Source organism: Archocentrus centrarchus, chromosome 6 (genome assembly GCF_007364275.1).
Source record: "Archocentrus centrarchus isolate MPI-CPG fArcCen1 chromosome 6, fArcCen1, whole genome shotgun sequence".
NCBI lineage: Eukaryota > Metazoa > Chordata > Actinopteri > Cichliformes > Cichlidae > Archocentrus > Archocentrus centrarchus.
The window spans coordinates 2,101,933-2,119,436 of NC_044351.1; the positions used below are offsets into that span (position 1 = coordinate 2,101,933).

Consider the following 17,504-nt stretch of genomic DNA (forward strand, 5'->3'; position numbering starts at 1 on the left):
TTTTGATCCCAGTATAAAATAACTGAAATGAACACACATCAGTCAGCATGGAGGTCTAATCCTGGGTCTGCCCCAAACACTTCCCCCAGTAGGCACCTGGTCAGGAGTTGAACCACCTGGGCTGTATGACCTCTGGAGGAAACTCATTTGTGCTGCTGTGATCTCATTTGTTTCTTCACTACCCAGAAGTCGTGGTCATAGGTGAGGGTGGGAATGTAGATAAGCCTGTAAAAAAAAAAAATGGCTTCACTTTCACACCCAGCTGTATTGACCACAACAGACCGGTACAGTGTCCACACCAGTCAGTCACTCTCCCGCTCCCCTCACTCAGGAACCCTGAGATGCTTAAACTCCTCCCCCAGGCCAGCAACTCATCCCTGAGAGATCTTTGAGCCAAGTATTGGACAGTCACATCAGCAGGTGGAGTTCTCCTCAGCCAGGAGGGTCATTGCTGCTCAGACCGGGGCTGCACGACTTGAGCACAGCACACCTGCCTCAGGTAGAGCCCGGGCTAACACGGCGGTGATACCCGGCATCTCTGACCAAGGCCTTAGTTTAGCTAACACAGAGAGCCTGGATGAGCTGAACCTCCTTCACAGTCACACCCCTCTGACATCACAAGCCCAGACCTAAATTAGTGTTTTATTTTCCACACTTCCTGCCTGTTCTTTCCTTTTATTTTCATTTACACAGACAGAAGGAGCTGGCTCCGTTCAGTTTTTTACTTTTTATTTGTACATCCACAGCCTGTAATAAAGGAAACGTCTGCAGGATGTAAACAGAGAAAGGAGTACAAAATAAAGGCACTTAACTTACACTTCCCCCCTCCATTAAATAGCTTTTCTTTGCTCTTCTGTACACATATTTACAGACTTTGATCGGACAGTGAAGGAGACGGAAACATGATAACAGACACAAAAGCTTAAAGGAGCAACACTGACGGGTAAATATGACGTTTGATAAAATCATCAGAAAATAAAATCAGATTAAAGACAGGAAGCAGGAAAGAAAAGAGCTGCTCCTTCACAATAAAAGACTCCGTGTGTGCGTGTGTGTGTGTGAGTGTGTCAGTGGGAGGAGCTGCGGTCGTTGGCGACGTCCTGCAGGCGGCGCAGCAGAGCCGAATGGCTGTCGGGACAGACGCGTTTGGACGACGTCTCCTCCTCCAGGGGCATGCTGCGCTTCCTGGTTGGAGTCTCTCCAGTGCGGATCATGCTGTTGATCTCCTGGAGTCGCTGAGGGGTCAGAGGTCACAGGTTACTTAATATCAAACAGGTTTAAGCTCTGATCAGCTCTAACGGTCGGTGATTTTGTAGGAAGACATAAGCGTTCAAAGCTCTCAGTCTGAGCTGCACGTGTTCAGATTCTCCAGTTTAACCGGTTGGATTTACAGAAAAACCCGTGAAGAGGTCAAGAAGTCAGATTATTTCTGTCATTAAACAAATTAAAGTTACTCCAACTTCTACACGTGGTCAGCTGATCGATGGCTGTCACAGACAGACGGACTTCCTGGATACTGTTGCTGGGTAAAAATAGGAAGATGTAAAGACTCACATCTGTGACTCTGAGCTGCTCGTTTATGAAACTCTGCACTCCGGTGCTGCTGTTTGATGTCACGCAGCAGAATAACTGCCAGCAGCAGCGGCTCAGCGGAACATGATGCTAAAATGTTTCCGTGTAAACGGCGTCTCAGAGGCGCAGATGTGATTTGCTGATTAGGAGACTTCCTGGGACCTCAGAGAAACGTCCACAGCTTTGGCTGAGACGTTTCAGTGACTGTGACTCCGATGTCGTCATTCTCGGATTTCCACCCTGCATGTTGAGTTTTGGACTTTGAGGTTCAGTTTGTTGAGTGTTTATTTTGGTGTGTTTGTGGCTCACAGTACTTGTTGGTGTTCTCAGGTTTTATGTGTTTGCAGTTTTTTCTCCGGTGTTGTTTAGTCTCAGTGTTCGGATTACTTCCTGTTTTGTTTTGGTAGCATTTTTGTGCCTTGTGTTGAGTTTTACTTCCTTTGTGTCCACGTCCCTCGGCTGCCTCGTCTGTATTTAAGGTCTCAGTTTTTCTGAACCCCCCCGTTTTGGATTTATGGACTTTCTGGGCTTCTGCTTGCCACAATAAAGGCTTTCTGTTTAATAACTCAGTCTTTGGAGTCGGCCTTTGGGTCCACGTCCCACATCATGACAGATATGACTGGTTATTGATGAGGCCTGAAAACTGCTCTGAGTGGAATCTGAGCTGAAACAGGAAGACTCGACCTCGTCGACGCGTCCTCGAAGTTTTTCCATTAATAATGACGGGCGGCCGTAAATGCTGCTGAACATATGTGTGCGCAGTGAGTCGTGTGGGGTCTTACGTTGGGGGGGCTGCTGCAGACGTAGTAGTAAATCTTTTCCCTGGGGGTTGTCGGTGAGGGGGCGGAGCCTGTCTTGTGAGGTGAGATGTAGATGGAGTGCTTGCTGGACAGAAGCATCCGACGGGGAGATCCGGTCCTCAGGGAGGGGTACGGACACAGAGACGGGGTCTCCACCTGAACACGCAGAGAACAAAGAGATCAGGAACACCTGAACCAACCACGACCATCAGCCTCCATGTTTTAATCCCAAAGCTGCACAGCTTGTGTGAGCAGAGACTCACTTTATAAGTCACTGGTTTAAATTGCATTGAGGTTTAAATTTGCATTATTAGGGGCGTGGCCTCTTTGACTGACAGGCGGCTGTAGCTGCTAGCTGTCTGCTAGGCTTCCCCTCAGCTACGATGTATGTATGCTACGATAAACTGTCTTCAGGGTGCAGTTAAAACGATCTGAAACAAAGATGTTCCTGTGACCCTGCACCTATAAAACACCACTTAACTGTGCATCAATAAATCCATGGCTCAGAGATTAATCGAATGGCTGTGAATCAGTCCTCAGTGATGGATAATGTTCACGTACCCCGGCAGTCGGCGAGTTCGGCGAGTATCTCAGAGCGAAGCGTGTCATCTGCTTGATGTATACGTTGTTGTAGAAGTGGATCAGGTCGCCTCGCTCCTCCTCCTCCCCGGCACTGGAGGTGAAGGAAGTTATGTTGGAGGTGTTGGTGGGCGTGGAGGGGGCACTGCCAGGCTGGGGGGCCGGTAAGGTGCTGCTGGAACGAATAGGGACCGGGCTGATGTCACCACCTGCTGGAAAGTAAAACAGAGTCAGGCGTCTGGATGTGAGTCTGAACAAAAAGATGGACGACGCGTCGCTGCTTCTGCTCACAAAATTAAATCCAAACACAGACTCTCCTCTTAAATCTCACACTGAACTGAAAACATAAAATATATGTCAGACCGGATCCATGAAACTTTGAATGCTCTCACAGAGAGGAGCAGGAGCTCTTCAATGACAGATGAGATGCAGGAAATGGAGGGACTGCGGTGGAGGTGGGCTGCAAAGAGGCTTGCAGTGACTGTAGACAGCAGCTTAAACAGACAGAGAGCCACAGGGATGGAGACTGTAAGCCAATCCTGAGGCTAGCATTGCCCCAGTTCCCTCAACAAAAAGCCAGCAGGATGAAGAGACGCTTAAAATAATCTCTGTGGGAAACGAAGGTTTCTAATCCTTCCACAGTCTGAGGTTTAACTGAACCCACACAAAAATAAAACCACCAGCTTTGGGCTATAAACGAGCCCGACCACCACTAACCAACTCACCAAAAAACACCAGAATACAACTTTTCCAGACATCTGAACAACGTTTGGGTACAAAGTGAAAAGACGTCAAGAAGAAGACATCCCTTTGCATCTACGTGTGGCTGAAGAGCTCCTCAACACATCTGCAAACACCTCGGAGGAGCAGCAGATCCAAAGCCGGAGCTCTGACTGACCGAGCCGCCGAGCACGAGGGAACGATCATCTCAGACCGTCTGCAGACTCCAAGGAATGAGCTCTGCTTTCAGTTTTCCACCAGATACAAGCAGTTTCATCCTTGATGCCTGTGAACCACTCACAGCTCTGATAAACAGGAACTGCTGGAAATCAGCCTGACAATATGACCTTTCACCTTTCAGCTTGTTTCAGACATAAAGTGGGCGGGTTCTAAAAGTGGGACTGACTGAGCGGGTTCAGGTAAAGCTCAGGATGAAATCGGGTTTTTCACCTGTTTCCTGGCTTCCATCAGCGGACGGGTTCGGTTTGTTGGTGCCGGAGTGACGCCGCCTCCTCCCTGAGATCAGCACGCTCCTGTAGACCTGAAACATGAACATCACAGAACATCACAGAGGCTGCAGACCTGCACTCAGCAGGTTACAGTGGTCGGGTGGTGGGAAGGCTCTGAGGTTTGATGGGGAAAGCTGAGAGTTTCTTACGTTGCTGCTGGCCTGAGGCTGAGAGCGGTAACACTTCATGATGTTCTGGAAGGACCTGTCTTCTTTGGTCACCTGACAGAAACAAACAGGTCACATTTACTTCAGCGGGAACAAACAGAGAGATGTTCCTGACAGGCAGATGTTGAGGGACCGGCATCACCAGCAGCACCAACTCAGAAACAGAAATAAAAAAGAAACGATAAAAACGAGCAGGCTCTGAGAGAGTGAAGGAATGAAGGTAAAAGCTGGAGACGCTCAGTGTCTGAGGTCGCTGACGGTGCTGCCTGAACTGTTACCTGCAGGATCTCACACCTGCTGCGTGCTCAGTTCTTAATGGAAGAGTCGGCAGCTGCACTCAAACCTTGTGGTAAACCTCTGCCCCCTGCTGGTGGCAGTTTCACTAGGCTGTTGCAGAGAGTGGGAGGAGTTATCTTAAATAAATGCTGCTGTAGGTTCTGACAGCCTAGGGCACAGCTGAAGGTGAAGCTGCTTCTCTCCTCCAGACTTTAAGACAGTTTTTATTTCATCTGCTCAGTGCTGCCCAGCACGGAGCAGCACCTTCCAGCCTTCTTTGCATCTCCAGAAGTTTAAGCTTATTTGAATCACATAACCTAAGAGAGAGCGCCCTGATGATGACGTGTGATGAAGAAGAACCTACGGACCTTCGCCATGACATAAACGGCGCACATGAGGAGCTGGTCAAGGTGTCGGTCCATCATCATTTCAGTGCAGTGCACCACAGAATATTCGAAGCACGTCCAGATCTTCCTCCTGAGCTCAGACGAGATGTCCAGCTTGGCACAAAGATCTCGGAGGCGGACACTGGCCAGGTGGTACACCTGCGAGAAAACAGCACAAATAAACAATAAAAACATTCAAGTGATGAAAGCCTTCTTCCAGAGCTGAGGAAAGAGGTCCAGGTCCACACTGAGCATGTGCAGACAGGTGGGACGCACCTTCCTGAAGAACAGCGGCAGAGAGCCCTTCCTCAGCGGGCCGCTGGCCGGTTTGGTGGCCGGTTTGGCAGCAGGTGATTGGACAGCGATGCTACCGGTGAGAGCCTGCGCTGAGAGCGGCTGCAGGCCGGCCCCGGCCTGTCCGGTCACGCTCACCTGCACCGGAATGAAGGTGATCCCTCCGCTCTCATTGGCTATCCCTGCAGAGAGGTCAGAGGTCAGTGTGCCATTTCTTATCTTTACCTTCACCTGTGTTTTCCGACACTCACCCTGCACTGGGATGGTCACCGTCTGCCCGTTGTTGGCGGTAACGGTGGCGGTTGCCATGGTGACCACAGTCTGCCCCGCTGGGATGGCCGTGACGAGGCTCGCGGGTTTGGTGACGGTGGTTGCTGCTGCTGTGCCGGTGGAGCTGGTGGAACCGCTGGAAGCGAGACCGGGCTCGCCGTCCGCGGGGTCGACAAACAGGCGGCGGCGAGCTGTGCCGGTCGGAGGGGAGCTGTAACGGTCCAACAGGGTGGTGGGGGAGGGGGACACGCCTGCAGGGGGAGGAGGTTATTTCAGCCTCCCTGTCATCGCTCAGTGAGACTCATAAACCTTAAACCTGCAAACAGGAAGCACGCGCGCACACACACACACGCACACACACACACACACGCACACACACACACACACACACACACACACACACACACACACGCACGCACACACGCACACACACACACGCACGCACACACACACACACACACACACACACACACACACACACGCACACACACACACACACACACGCACACACACACGCACACACATACACACACGCACACACACACACAGTCTGCAGGTGGGACAGGACAGGGACACTCACCTTTGAGGGTGCTGCTGCTGCTGAGTTCAGCTCCGCGGCTGACGGGAGTGACGGGAACGCCGCCGGAGCCGCTTTCATCGTGCTGCTCCAGATACTGAGGAGGCATCACCTGAAACACACACAGAGCCAGGACGGTCACACTGCAGAAAAACACAAAAAACTGATGAAGAAAACGAAGCAGGAACAAACGGTTCATACAGCAGCCGTTCCATATTTACGGATCTGGGCGGATTTTTGTTGGCAGGGGCCGATAAACTGATGCTTCCTGGTTACCTTTGGTTGGACAGGTGTAAATACTGCAATATGTTGATCAATTATTGCACGTTTTATTTCAGTTACACAAATGAAACTTCAGCCTGTAACTCAAACCTGGAGCTGCAGGTGTGTCCGTGGCTGCCTCGGCTCAGAAAAGGATAAAATCCTAAACATAAACTAATTCTCACTCATTTCCTAACATCAGCCAAAAGACAACAAGCTGACATCACAGAGCACACTATATGAACAATAAAGCAGAAACGCACAAAGTACAAAGAAAATATGGATGTAAATAAGTTAAAATATAACAAATATAAAAGAAAGCTAATAAAAATTACTGAGTGGGACATTAAATAGGGACCTAATGAAAAGGTAAATAAATAAACTCATTGTTTTGAATGTTACTTTTGATGCACATAAATGTGTTTATTGCATATTTATATATCTGTGATTAGAAACCTGAAAAAGTCCTCCTGTGTCTGCTGACAGAAGCTGCAGCCTTGCAGCAACTGCAGGATCAGGAAAACTGACTCCGGTTCAGCCAAACAACAACAAACAGACATCTGTAAACTAAAACGTCTCATGAACGGACCTCCTGGCAGGTGGGGACCTGGTCTTTGGCCCCGCGGAGGCTCTCCCACAGGGGGGAGTCGCCTGTCCAGGCCAGACTCTCCAGAACCTGCTCCTCCACCTGGTTCAGGTGCTTCACCACCTCCCGAAACAGACCCTGCTCCGACCGCACCAGCACCTCGATCACCTGCACACACAGACCAACAACGCCTGAAGAATCGAGGAGCTTTTCGTTCCTTCAACTGTTTGAGACGTTGGAGCCGGTGTGTGAACACGCTGTGAAAAATGAGGCTAACAGCGGGACAGCTCAAAGCCGACATCCTTCCCATCTTTTTCCATCCATTTGTGTGTGTCTGTCGCAGCGGAGGCTGTATGGATACAGGACGTATGGATACCTTGTAGAAGTGATAAGCGGGCAGCTGGAAGATCCTGATCACGTTGGGGAAATCTCCAGGAGGTCTGTAGGAGAAGATGACGATCTCCAGACAGCAGCCCAGCAGAGAGCGGTGGAAGACATCCTGCTCCAGAATACACTGCAACACACACACACACACACACACACACACACACACACACACACACACACACACACACACACACACACACACACACACACACACACACACAGCAGAGGGATGTAAACTATTAAGTATCGTGAAAAGATAAAGAGTAATTTATTGTTTAGTCTCAGAACAAAAACCCTACAGGCTCACTGAAGCTGAAATAGTTGAAGCTGGTTCTGATAGAAAGCGGTCAGAATACACAATGCACTCAGCACCAGGTGCTGATTTTGGGTCTGAGGACATCAAACCTGAAACAGCATCTGCTGCTTGTTTCAGACAGGATGAACTAAAGGGCTGCTAAAGGAGCAGTGTGAGATAAAGGAGGATTATTCTGATCTAATAAAGTCCAAAAGTAAAAGCATGGAGCTGGAAATGAGCAGAATAAGTGATTTTCCCTCACAGATAAGTCGGCGTCTCCCAGGATCATCTTCTCTCTCTCGATGACGGACTCCAGGATCCTGTAGTAGAGCGCCTCCGCCAGGTGGAAGTACTTCACTGCCATGTCTGCGAGGACAAACTTTACTCAGGCTGTTTTACAGTAGGTCAGCCGTGCACAGTGATGTGAGTCTGCGTGCGTACCTTTCCCCATCGGCTTGCCGCTATCCTCATAGTGCTGAGAGAAGATGTCAAACATGTCCTTCAGGCGCCGGCTGATGGCTTCACTCGGGTCTCTGGCACAGCTCCTGGGGCAAAAGTAAACGCACACATGGTGACTTAGTTTTTAGGTGAAATCTCTTCTGGAGAGACAGAAATCGGGCTAAACAGAAGACGCTGTGGGTTCGTGGCATTATCTCTCCTTGGGTCACATCCTGAAACGTACCTGAGCGTCTCGGCCAGCTTCGTGCTCGGCCCCTGTTTGGTGCCCGACAGCAGGGTGTGGAGACGCCCCACGCTCTTCATGGCGGAGGAGAGCGGAGACGCCAGCCCGCCCTCCTGCACGTACTTCCTCCCTGTCAGAGGGGTGGAAACCTTCAGAGCCGAGGCCTGATGGGAGGAGAGGCGGCAGGTTAGATAGGCAGGAAGGAAACCAAACAGGGAGGATAAAGGGGCGGGTTCACATCTTACGGTGAGGTTGGCGTGAAGCCTGAAGGCAGCGCTGTCCTGGTTCTCTGGCCCCTCGCACAGGCAGGGCCCCGGGGTACCGATGTCCTCGCTCGCCCCCTCCCCGGTGAAGATCCTCTCATCCAGACTGCCGGTGGCCAGAACGTGCTCCTCGTAGAGGCGGCTGAGCGCCAAACTGAGGGCAGATCAGAGCGGAGAGGGAGTCTCAGGGAGTGAAAAACTAAACTGGACTAACACGTCTAGAGAAGTTCACAAACTTACAAACTGTCTCCAAAGTTCATGGGATCCAGGAAGCCGGTCAGACTGTCCTCTTTTCCTCGGAGAATCTGGGAGAGGAGAACTAACGTGAGAGGATGTTCACACCACCAACAGGAAGCACCAGACTGCACCAGAGGCAGCACTGCTTAACCAACATCCTGTGGGCTGTATGAACCTTCCTCAGAAGGAATAACGTATTGATTTTGCATGACTGAACATTCAGGCCGATAAACGTTTCTGTGGAGGGGCCGAATTATACATCAGAAACATGTCCTTTAATTTAAAGTGGAATGACCCTTTTATTCAAAAGCTTTCAAAATGAGCTAAAGCATCAACAGTAGGAGAAGAATCCACATCCACTGGTGAAACGCTGCCCCCAGTGGCCAAAGCCTGAGTTACAGTAAACTTAACGTCCGGATTGTTTTTGCACTGAGATGAAATGAAGTCTGAGACGCTTTGAAGAATGTGTTTAAGATGAGGACGTCAAACTGAACTTCAATGGGACGAATCAGTGAAACTATGCATGTATATATTATATTAGAAAATGAAGTGCAATTTCAACAAATGTCTCAGTTTTTCTACATGATGAAGAAATGATTCAGCACAACTCTGAATTAGAAGAAATAAATGAGTTCTGCCCAGACTGTAATTATAAAAGAGAAAGTTTCTGTTAATTCACAGAAAATATGCAGTTTTTTTTTATTTTACTCTGAACCCACTGTAAAAAAAAACAGACATTTCTAATGTGCATCATTTCATGTTTATCTGTTGCTTTATTACTTTGGTGCAGTATGATCAGCTGTGGGGGAGCTGTTTATCAGGAGGAACAGCTGTAGTTAAAAGTCCAAAGTTTATGTCCTCCTTCACATTTTCCAAAGCCATCCAGTGGGCCAGATTGGAGTCCTTGCTGGGCTGATTCTGGCCCCCGAGCCTTATGTTTGACAGCCCTGCTTTAAGAGAAACCTTCAGGATGCTGCTCTGAGACATTGACATGGACTCTGTCAGCACCTGCTCAGGTATGCCCCATAAACTGAACAACCCCCTGAATCCTGGCAGTAAAACACTAACATGTGAGGAGGCGTCTCACCCTCTTGTGGAAGAGCTTCTTGATGAAGGGTTTCCAGAAGTGCTCTTTGACTCCTTTGGCCTCCAGCACCAGGCCGTCGTGCAGCTGGCACAGCTGCTCGATGGAGCAGTACGGGCCCGGCGCTGGCCGGAAGTCCTTACTGCTGAAGTCCTCTGGAAGACCTGCAGGACGGAGAGATGGTGAGGACCAGAACAACATGGATCACATCCTTCATCCTTTCAGTCTTCATCATTTTATCCTCCTCCTGCCCGGACCCCCCCCCCTAGTCAGGCTCTGTTCAGACAGAAGAGTCGCCTCCTCAGAGACGCCCCACCCTGAGTCACATCAGTACGATTAGTTTTGATCTGCAAAGCTGGATTTAATAATCCAAGATGAATAAAATACTGCTGTCAACGGCGTAAACTGACCAACGATCACTGATGTGTTTGTTCCTCATCACATTTCTTCCCGACGGTCGCACAACTTTGAAAGTGTGTTTCAACAGGAAGTTTATTTCACACCTGCAGCAGGTGTTTTATCCAGACTCTGTGGCAGCTTTGAAAAAAGTGGAGAAGGTTTACTTGAACCCAAACTGTGATCTTTATCTAAACCTAACGTCTCAGGTCTCCTGACAGACCTGGACCTCCTCCAGCCTCAAAATGTGCACTTTTTCAGCCTTTAAACAAGAATTTCACGCATGAGTCAACACCAGCATGAGACCGTGCTGGCAGATTACAGCTCGCAGACTTTAATCCACTGAATTTCTGCAATTCCAGCAGAATCAGGACCACATTCATGTGAGTTCCCCTCGTCAGCAGGTGGATGGGCAGTTTGGTCAGCTGTAACTTCATTCAGTGTTAGCACAAACATCAGGCCCAACAGGCTGAATATTTAAAACACATTCCCTCCTCTCAGAGTTCGTCTCGCTCTGAAAACTCCCTGATCCTCTAATCTCTGGGTTTGAACTCCCTCTCAGCTCGCGGTTTTTCGGCTCAGCCTCTCAGTTTGTGTCTGACTGGATTTGATGCTGTTTTAGGGCCATTTTTCACTGTGAAGGCAGCTTCCTTTCTCTCAGGAACGGGGGGGGGCAGAGGAAACAGGACAGGAAGAGAGGGCAGCGCTGACAGAGCTGCTGCGGGCGGGCTGGTTTTGGTTTAGATTTATTTCATGTGTTTAAGGCTGCAGGTGAGTGATAAGCAGGCTTCCTTTACAGGCGACATTAAACGTCACGCTCCACAAACCTGTGGACGAAAACGCCGAGACAAATATTCTACAGGACGCACACATTCACACACGCAGTGTTAACAATCCAGATCATGTTACTCTTAGTTTATAGTTTTCCAAAAATTAAACCTGCCACAGTTACTATGGCAACTGAGTGTAAACAGGCGTCTGGGACAGCTGACATAAAAACTGGATTTGAATGAGAACGAAGGCTCGGCCCCCCCGCAGTAAAAACCAGCAGAGGGAGAGTCTGAGGCTCCCTCAGCTTCAGGAGGACCCTGCGGTGGAGCACGGGCGCAGCACCTTTGAAGCCCGGGTTGAGCAGGTCCTTCCTGGCGTTGCACAGCAGCGCGTTGGTGAAGACGAGGTCGAGGGCGCACAGCAGCAGGTGGTACGAGTTCACCAGGTCGTCGCTGATCATGGGGAAGTTCCCTGAAAGAGACAGAAACAGCATGAAGGAATCATCGTGCCTGCGGGCTAAGTTGGCACAAAGTGTGGAGGCAGGTTCAAACTCGACTCTTCAGCCTTCGGGTGGAGAAAAACTGCAGTGAAAACTGCACCCAGTTTGAGCCACAGATCAGGTCTTAATGCCACATTCAAACAGAAATCTTAGCTGCAAACGGTTCGTGTTTGACGGCTGCAGAACGAGAAGAATGAGAGACTTAAGTGTTAATTTCTAGAATAATAAATAAAGCTGATCAGAGAACATAATCCAGCTCCTGTGGAAATCACAAAGACGCTCAGAGGATGTTTCTGATGGTTCCACCTCCAACGCTCTGCAGGGAGGCAGAGCGTTGAAGCAGGGAAGGGGAGGAGTCGCTGCCCTGAGTGTATCTCTGTGTCTCCTTTATGAGTGAGTGGAGGGTGAAGCGTGAGACTGACGGTCTGCTGTTGTGGACAGCACGCTGAGCGACAGACCAAAGAGAAAGCGACAGGGGAGGAGCTCAGGCAGAGCTGCTGCTCCTCCTCGTGGAGGTTCAGGTGGTTCAGCATCTGACCAGGATGCCTCCGGGGTGAGGTGTTTCTACAGGGAGGAGACCCTGGTGCAGGAAACACCTCGGCATCCTCCCAGAGGAGCTGGAGGAGGGGGGCAGGAGATGGAGGTCTGGATAACTCTGCCACAGTTCAGTGAATGTTACCTCCACCCTGCTTATCTTCACCTGGATTTACCTGCACCTCCTGTGAGGACACTGATTATGGTGGCATTTGTGCACAATCATCAAACTGCTGCTGATGGCGGCGGGAAAACACCGGCTGCCTGTCTCTGAGGCGCTTCTGTTTGCACTAGGGGGCGCTGTGACTGCTGAATTTTTGAATAGACATTAATTTATGAGAACAGAGAGTGTGTGTGTGTGTGTGTCTCTTCTCTGACATCATCAAACAGGAAGTGTTTACCTTTGGCGTGGACAAAGAGCACCCAGCAGAAGTTGAAGACCTCGGTCACGGTGCACGGGTGGCGTCTGCAAAACAAAGACCGGAGAGTTTTAACGGGCAGTGCCGCAGACTCGCCGCCGCCCGGGGGCGTGTCCACAAATGGATTTATGGATGAAAGGAAGTATTTCTACCTCGTCATGATTCAGACTGTTTTAAATTTAAGTTGCTCCTAAAATGGACCAAAATAACAGGACACACCAGGGAACTGTATACTGAGGGATTAATATGAAAGTGAGGTCAAAGGTCGTGGTCCCACCTCTGTTTGCGGCTGCGGTGCACTCGCGGCGGCTCCTCTGACGGCGCCTTGAAGATGGACTTGAAGATGGGGACGTACTTCTTGAAGATGACGGCGGTCACGATGAAGTTGCGCTCCAGCTTCTCGGTGCTCTGGCGGAAGTCCTGCGGCAGCTCAGCCATGTCCTGCCACTTCTTCATCTTGTTGAAGAACTCGATGAGGCTGGAAGAGGAGCAGACGGCGAGAACGTGAAGCCCACTGATCCACTGACAGGAGCCACGCGCAGCCTCGCAAAGACGCCGTGGACGCTGGGCGTCATCGATCTAAATCCTCAGTTTTCAGATTAAAACACTTTCACAGAGGAAACGCCTCTCTCACTTCCTGTCTGAGAACCTGCATATTTATTAATTGTGGGTTTTTGTGTGGTTGCTCATTTTAAACATCAGTGTGTTTAAAATGAAATAAGCCACATTTTTAAATCTGGTGATTCATTGGACTCATTTCTGTTTCCTGCACAGGTGAGATTAAATATTTCACCTCACTCAGGTGTGATAATCTTATTACACTTTATTACAAATCTCATATTTGGAGCTCGCTGTTATGATCGCCTGTGAACAATTCAAGAGTTCAGGGATTTTTTTCATTTTCTGAAACAGGAAGTGAGAAGGTCTCCTCGCTGTTTCAGCCCTCACCTGTTCCCTGACCCCACCTCTGTGTCATTATGTAATCAGCACCCTGCACGTGTGTCCACAGCTCCTTTTGGTTGGCTGATGTTAACGCTTACAATGCTGTAATTATGTTTCTATTCTATTCAGTTCAGTTGTATTTATAGCAGGAAATAGCGTCAGACCGACCTCATCTCGGCGCAGCGCAGGATTCTGGTCAGAGAGACGTAGTTCCCCTCAGCGGTGCCTTTTCCCACCGTCGGCACCGACGACCTGCAGGCCACGTAGAGGGCGCACGCCAACCAGTGCAGCTCGCTGCCCTGCGACACAGGAAACGACACTTTATTCAGAGTTTTTCTTAAAAACTTAGAAATGAGCAGAAATGCAGACAGAACACTCGTTTCTTTTGCTGTCATGAGCACAGTGAGCAGAGGCCTCAGGCTATAAACACTGAGTTATTACCATGTACACTGCACCGAGGCTGGAGCCCAGTCTGTGGTCTGGACCTGAGCTGACCTCAAAAATACTTTTTTAAAAAACAAATAAAGCTTTCAATAATCTGAACCTGAGTTTAAACCGGTCTTAAGCACCTCTGGGAACATTCAGTGTAGAGGGTTTATTTTAGACCTGCTCTCATGTGGTCCAGACGTGAGAAAAGGTGGTTTCCAAATCAGCAGTCTGGGGGCAGATTAAAGGAAACCTACACTGAGGCAGATCAGGGCACATGTGCACCAAGTTTCCTCGAACTAAGAGCCTGAGAAAACTAAAAATAACTTTCCCTGGAAGTTCTTCACAAAGCATCTGAGCCCTTCAGGGAGCTCCTCAGCTGCAGGAGCACCACAATGAGGCTCTGCATCATTTTTCACTTCACGTAACAAAATAAAATATTTACACAATTCCATTAATGCATCTTTGTGAGCTTTCAATGAGCAGAAACTTGATGTTTTTCTGTAAAAATATGAAATACAAGCTTGAATCTAAAGAATGTCCCACAACAAAAAAATTGGTTTAAATGACTGGGCACAAGCACATCATTCAACAGTCTTTGCAGTTCACTGATCTGCTAAGTCCTGTGATGGTTCATCAGTTCAATTTTATTTTATTGTATTAGCGCCGGGGGGGTATCCCAGCTGTCATAGGGCGAGAGGAAGGGTACACCGCGAACAGGTCACCAGCCTGTCGCAGGGCTAACACAGAGAGACAGACAAACATTCACACCTATGGACAATTTAGAGTGGCCAATTAACCTAACCCCAGTAACTGCATGTCTTTGGACTGTAGGAGGAAACCCACGCAGACACGGGGAGAACGTGCAAAATCCACACAGGGAGAGAGAGAGAGAGAGAGAGAGGCCTGGGCCAAGGTGGAACTGAACCCTGACCTTCTAGATGTTATTCTAACTGTGAGGCAGCAGTGCTAACCACCAATAATTACAGAGAAAACCCAACAATCAAAACGACCCCCTATGAGCAACAGTGGGAAGGAAAAACTCCTTTTAACAGGAAGAAACCTCCAGCAGAACCAGAACCAGGGAGGGGGGTCATCTGCTGGGACCAAGGGGCTGAGGGGAGAGAGACAGAGATTAATAATAACTAATGATTAAATGCAGAGTGGGGTATAAACAAAGTGAAAAGAGGTGAATGAAAAGAAACACTCAGTGCATTATGGGAACCCCCCCCAGCAGCCTAGGCCTATAGCAGCATAACTAAGGGAGGGTTCAGGGTCACCTGATCCAGCCCTAACTATAAGCTTGATCATAAAGGAAAGTTTTAAGCCTAATCTTAAAAATAGAGAGGGTGTCTGTCTCCTGAATCCAAGCTGGGAGCTGGTTCCACAGAAGAGGGGCCTGAAAGCTGAAGGCTCTGCCTCCCATTCTACTCTTAAGTATCCTAGGAACCACAAGTAAGCCAGCTCCCTGTGACAGCTCGGATAGGATCCAAACCCTCTATGACCCTGAATCAGGTATGAGGTCCTGTCTGCAGGCTGCAGGTATCTCCATCAGGCTGCAGCAGACCTTCTCTTTCAGCACAACATCAGGAAACCTGCAGCCTAAAAACTACAGGTTTACATCCAAACTGGTGACGTACTCGAGTAAAAGTACTCAGTTACACTCCTGCTGGCCCCGTCCAATGGGCGCTGGAAGTACTACAGTACTGCAGTTAAACGGGCGGGGGACCCTGCGCCCTCTCCGGACACGCCCCTGACCCGTAAACACTGAAACGCCGTCGGAAACAGACACACATAGCTACCTGTCGCAGGTGAGCGGGCCTTACCTCCAGGGTGAAGTTCCTGCTGATGTTCTCGTAGGTCTTCCAAGCCTCGCCGCTCGCCTCCTCGTCCATGTTCAGTGCTCTGCACAGGTCTTCCAGCCCGCTGCGGGCTCTCTGCAGAGACTCGTCCTCTTCGCTCATTTTCACCGCGGTGACCGGATAAAGCGCGTCCCCGAAGGGCAGAGGGGCCTCCCGCCGCGGGCCAGACACTGTTCGCGGGGCTGTTTGCAGAATAACGGCGTTATTACGGAGCTGCGCGGTTGCCGGACGCCGAGGCCATTTAAAGTCCTCTGACAGATACGCACAGCGAACACGCTGCTGACGCATGCGCATCTGCCAACCACAGCGTGAAACGTCACGTCTCTGCGTACGTGCCTTAGCGAATAGCACAAACATCGTAACTGGGTCCCGCCCACCAAAGATGTGTAGCAGAGCGTGAATTGGTGGGCCGACCTGTCAATCACATTGCTACTGCTTCCTGTTGTTGCGTTTTTGTCAGGCGTGTGGCGCTCTTCCTGTCCGGAAGTCCGTGTAAAAAACATTAAATTAAATCTTTCTAAAGTTTGTGAGCGGTAAAAGGCGGGAAACACAAATTCATCCAAACTTTTAGATGAAAACTCATCATTCGGCGCATGAATCTCTGCTTCATCCCATCTGCCTGCAGCACAGACCGAGGAGCTCACAGCGAGTGTGTGTCCGTTATCCTGCTGCAGCTCACCTGCGAGCATTTAACGGGAAAAACCGACCCCTGGGAAACAGGCCGGATAAACGTTAGTCATACAGTTTAATAGATGAAGGAAACTGATGCATATTTACCACGGTCATTATGTGCACTAGATATGATACAGACTGGACAGAAATAAAGAAATGCTGGATGTGCTGTAAGAGCGCAAAGCTCTGCGTAAATCTTTAATAATCTGTGTCAGCTGTGCAGTCAGAGATGACAGGAGCTGTTTTAGCTAAACGAGGCGTCCATAAACTTTCCTTTTCTCTCAGGATTTTCCTAAGTGCAGGAAAACAGGGTCAGTAACTGAAATGGAAAAAAGCCTACACAGTAGTTTGGAAAATAAGTAATAAGAAGTAAAGATTTTAGTCACAGAATGACGCATTAATCAAAGAGTGACCACAGCAAACAGGAGACGCTCTGTGCTTCTAAACCTGTAGTTTGAATAAGTCACACAAAGTGAGAAAACATGACATTCAGAGCAGAGAAGCAGCTGTGTGAGCAGATTGGATTCAGAAACCCTCCGTGGTTTGATGTAAACAGGTTTCTGACTGTGACTCCTGCAGCCGTAAACCTCATTAATAACCTGCTAATAAAGTCTGACAGTTAAACTGAGGCTGACGCACCATCAATGCAGTTCGTGCAGCTGCAAAGCCACAAAGTTCGTCACAAACTCAGACTTAGTCTGCTGGACTTTGGCTTCCTTCTACATCTGGACCCAGCCGTCTCCACCCAGCAGGACGATGGGTGGAGCTGCACAAGGAAACGATGACGAGAGGTATGTGGAGCATGATCTGGATGCTGTAAATGATGTTTAGACTCCTTCCTTCTTCCAGCTGCTGCCTTTAGGGGGCACTACAGGTGATCATCTGCCTCTATCTCACCCTATCCCAGCATCCTCCTGTGTCACCTCTGCATGTCCTCCTCTCCTCCTGCCAGCAGCTCCATCTTCATCCTGCTGTAAAGCTGAACCCTGGTAGGTAGGACCACTTCCTGCTTCACTTTCTCACCTGTTGGGTAAACTA

General features: G+C 49.3%; 1 protein-coding gene across 2 annotated transcripts; it reads right to left on the minus strand.

Annotated features, from left to right (window-relative positions):
* Positions 1-712: 712 nt before the first annotated feature.
* rbl2 (retinoblastoma-like 2 (p130)) lies at positions 713-16,234 on the minus strand. 2 transcript variants are annotated; one of them, XM_030731558.1, is made up of 22 exons: positions 15,759-16,231; positions 13,675-13,805; positions 12,842-13,042; positions 12,547-12,611; positions 11,455-11,583; positions 9,949-10,109; positions 8,865-8,929; positions 8,607-8,778; positions 8,362-8,525; positions 8,121-8,224; positions 7,942-8,045; positions 7,374-7,511; positions 7,001-7,165; positions 6,154-6,262; positions 5,555-5,824; positions 5,286-5,485; positions 4,992-5,168; positions 4,330-4,401; positions 4,122-4,212; positions 2,934-3,160; positions 2,355-2,528; positions 713-1,235 (listed from the first exon to the last, which is right to left on the minus strand). In XM_030731558.1, the coding sequence occupies exons 1-22, from the start codon at positions 16,149-16,151 to the stop codon at positions 1,068-1,070; spliced, it is 3,480 nt and encodes a 1,159-aa protein (XP_030587418.1). In that variant the 5' UTR covers positions 16,152-16,231; the 3' UTR covers positions 713-1,067. The 2 variants fall into 2 exon arrangements, with proteins under 2 accessions (XP_030587418.1, XP_030587417.1); XM_030731557.1 differs by having other exon boundaries at positions 1,068-1,235; positions 2,934-3,163; positions 15,759-16,234.
* Between the last annotated feature and the right edge of the window lie 1,270 nt (positions 16,235-17,504).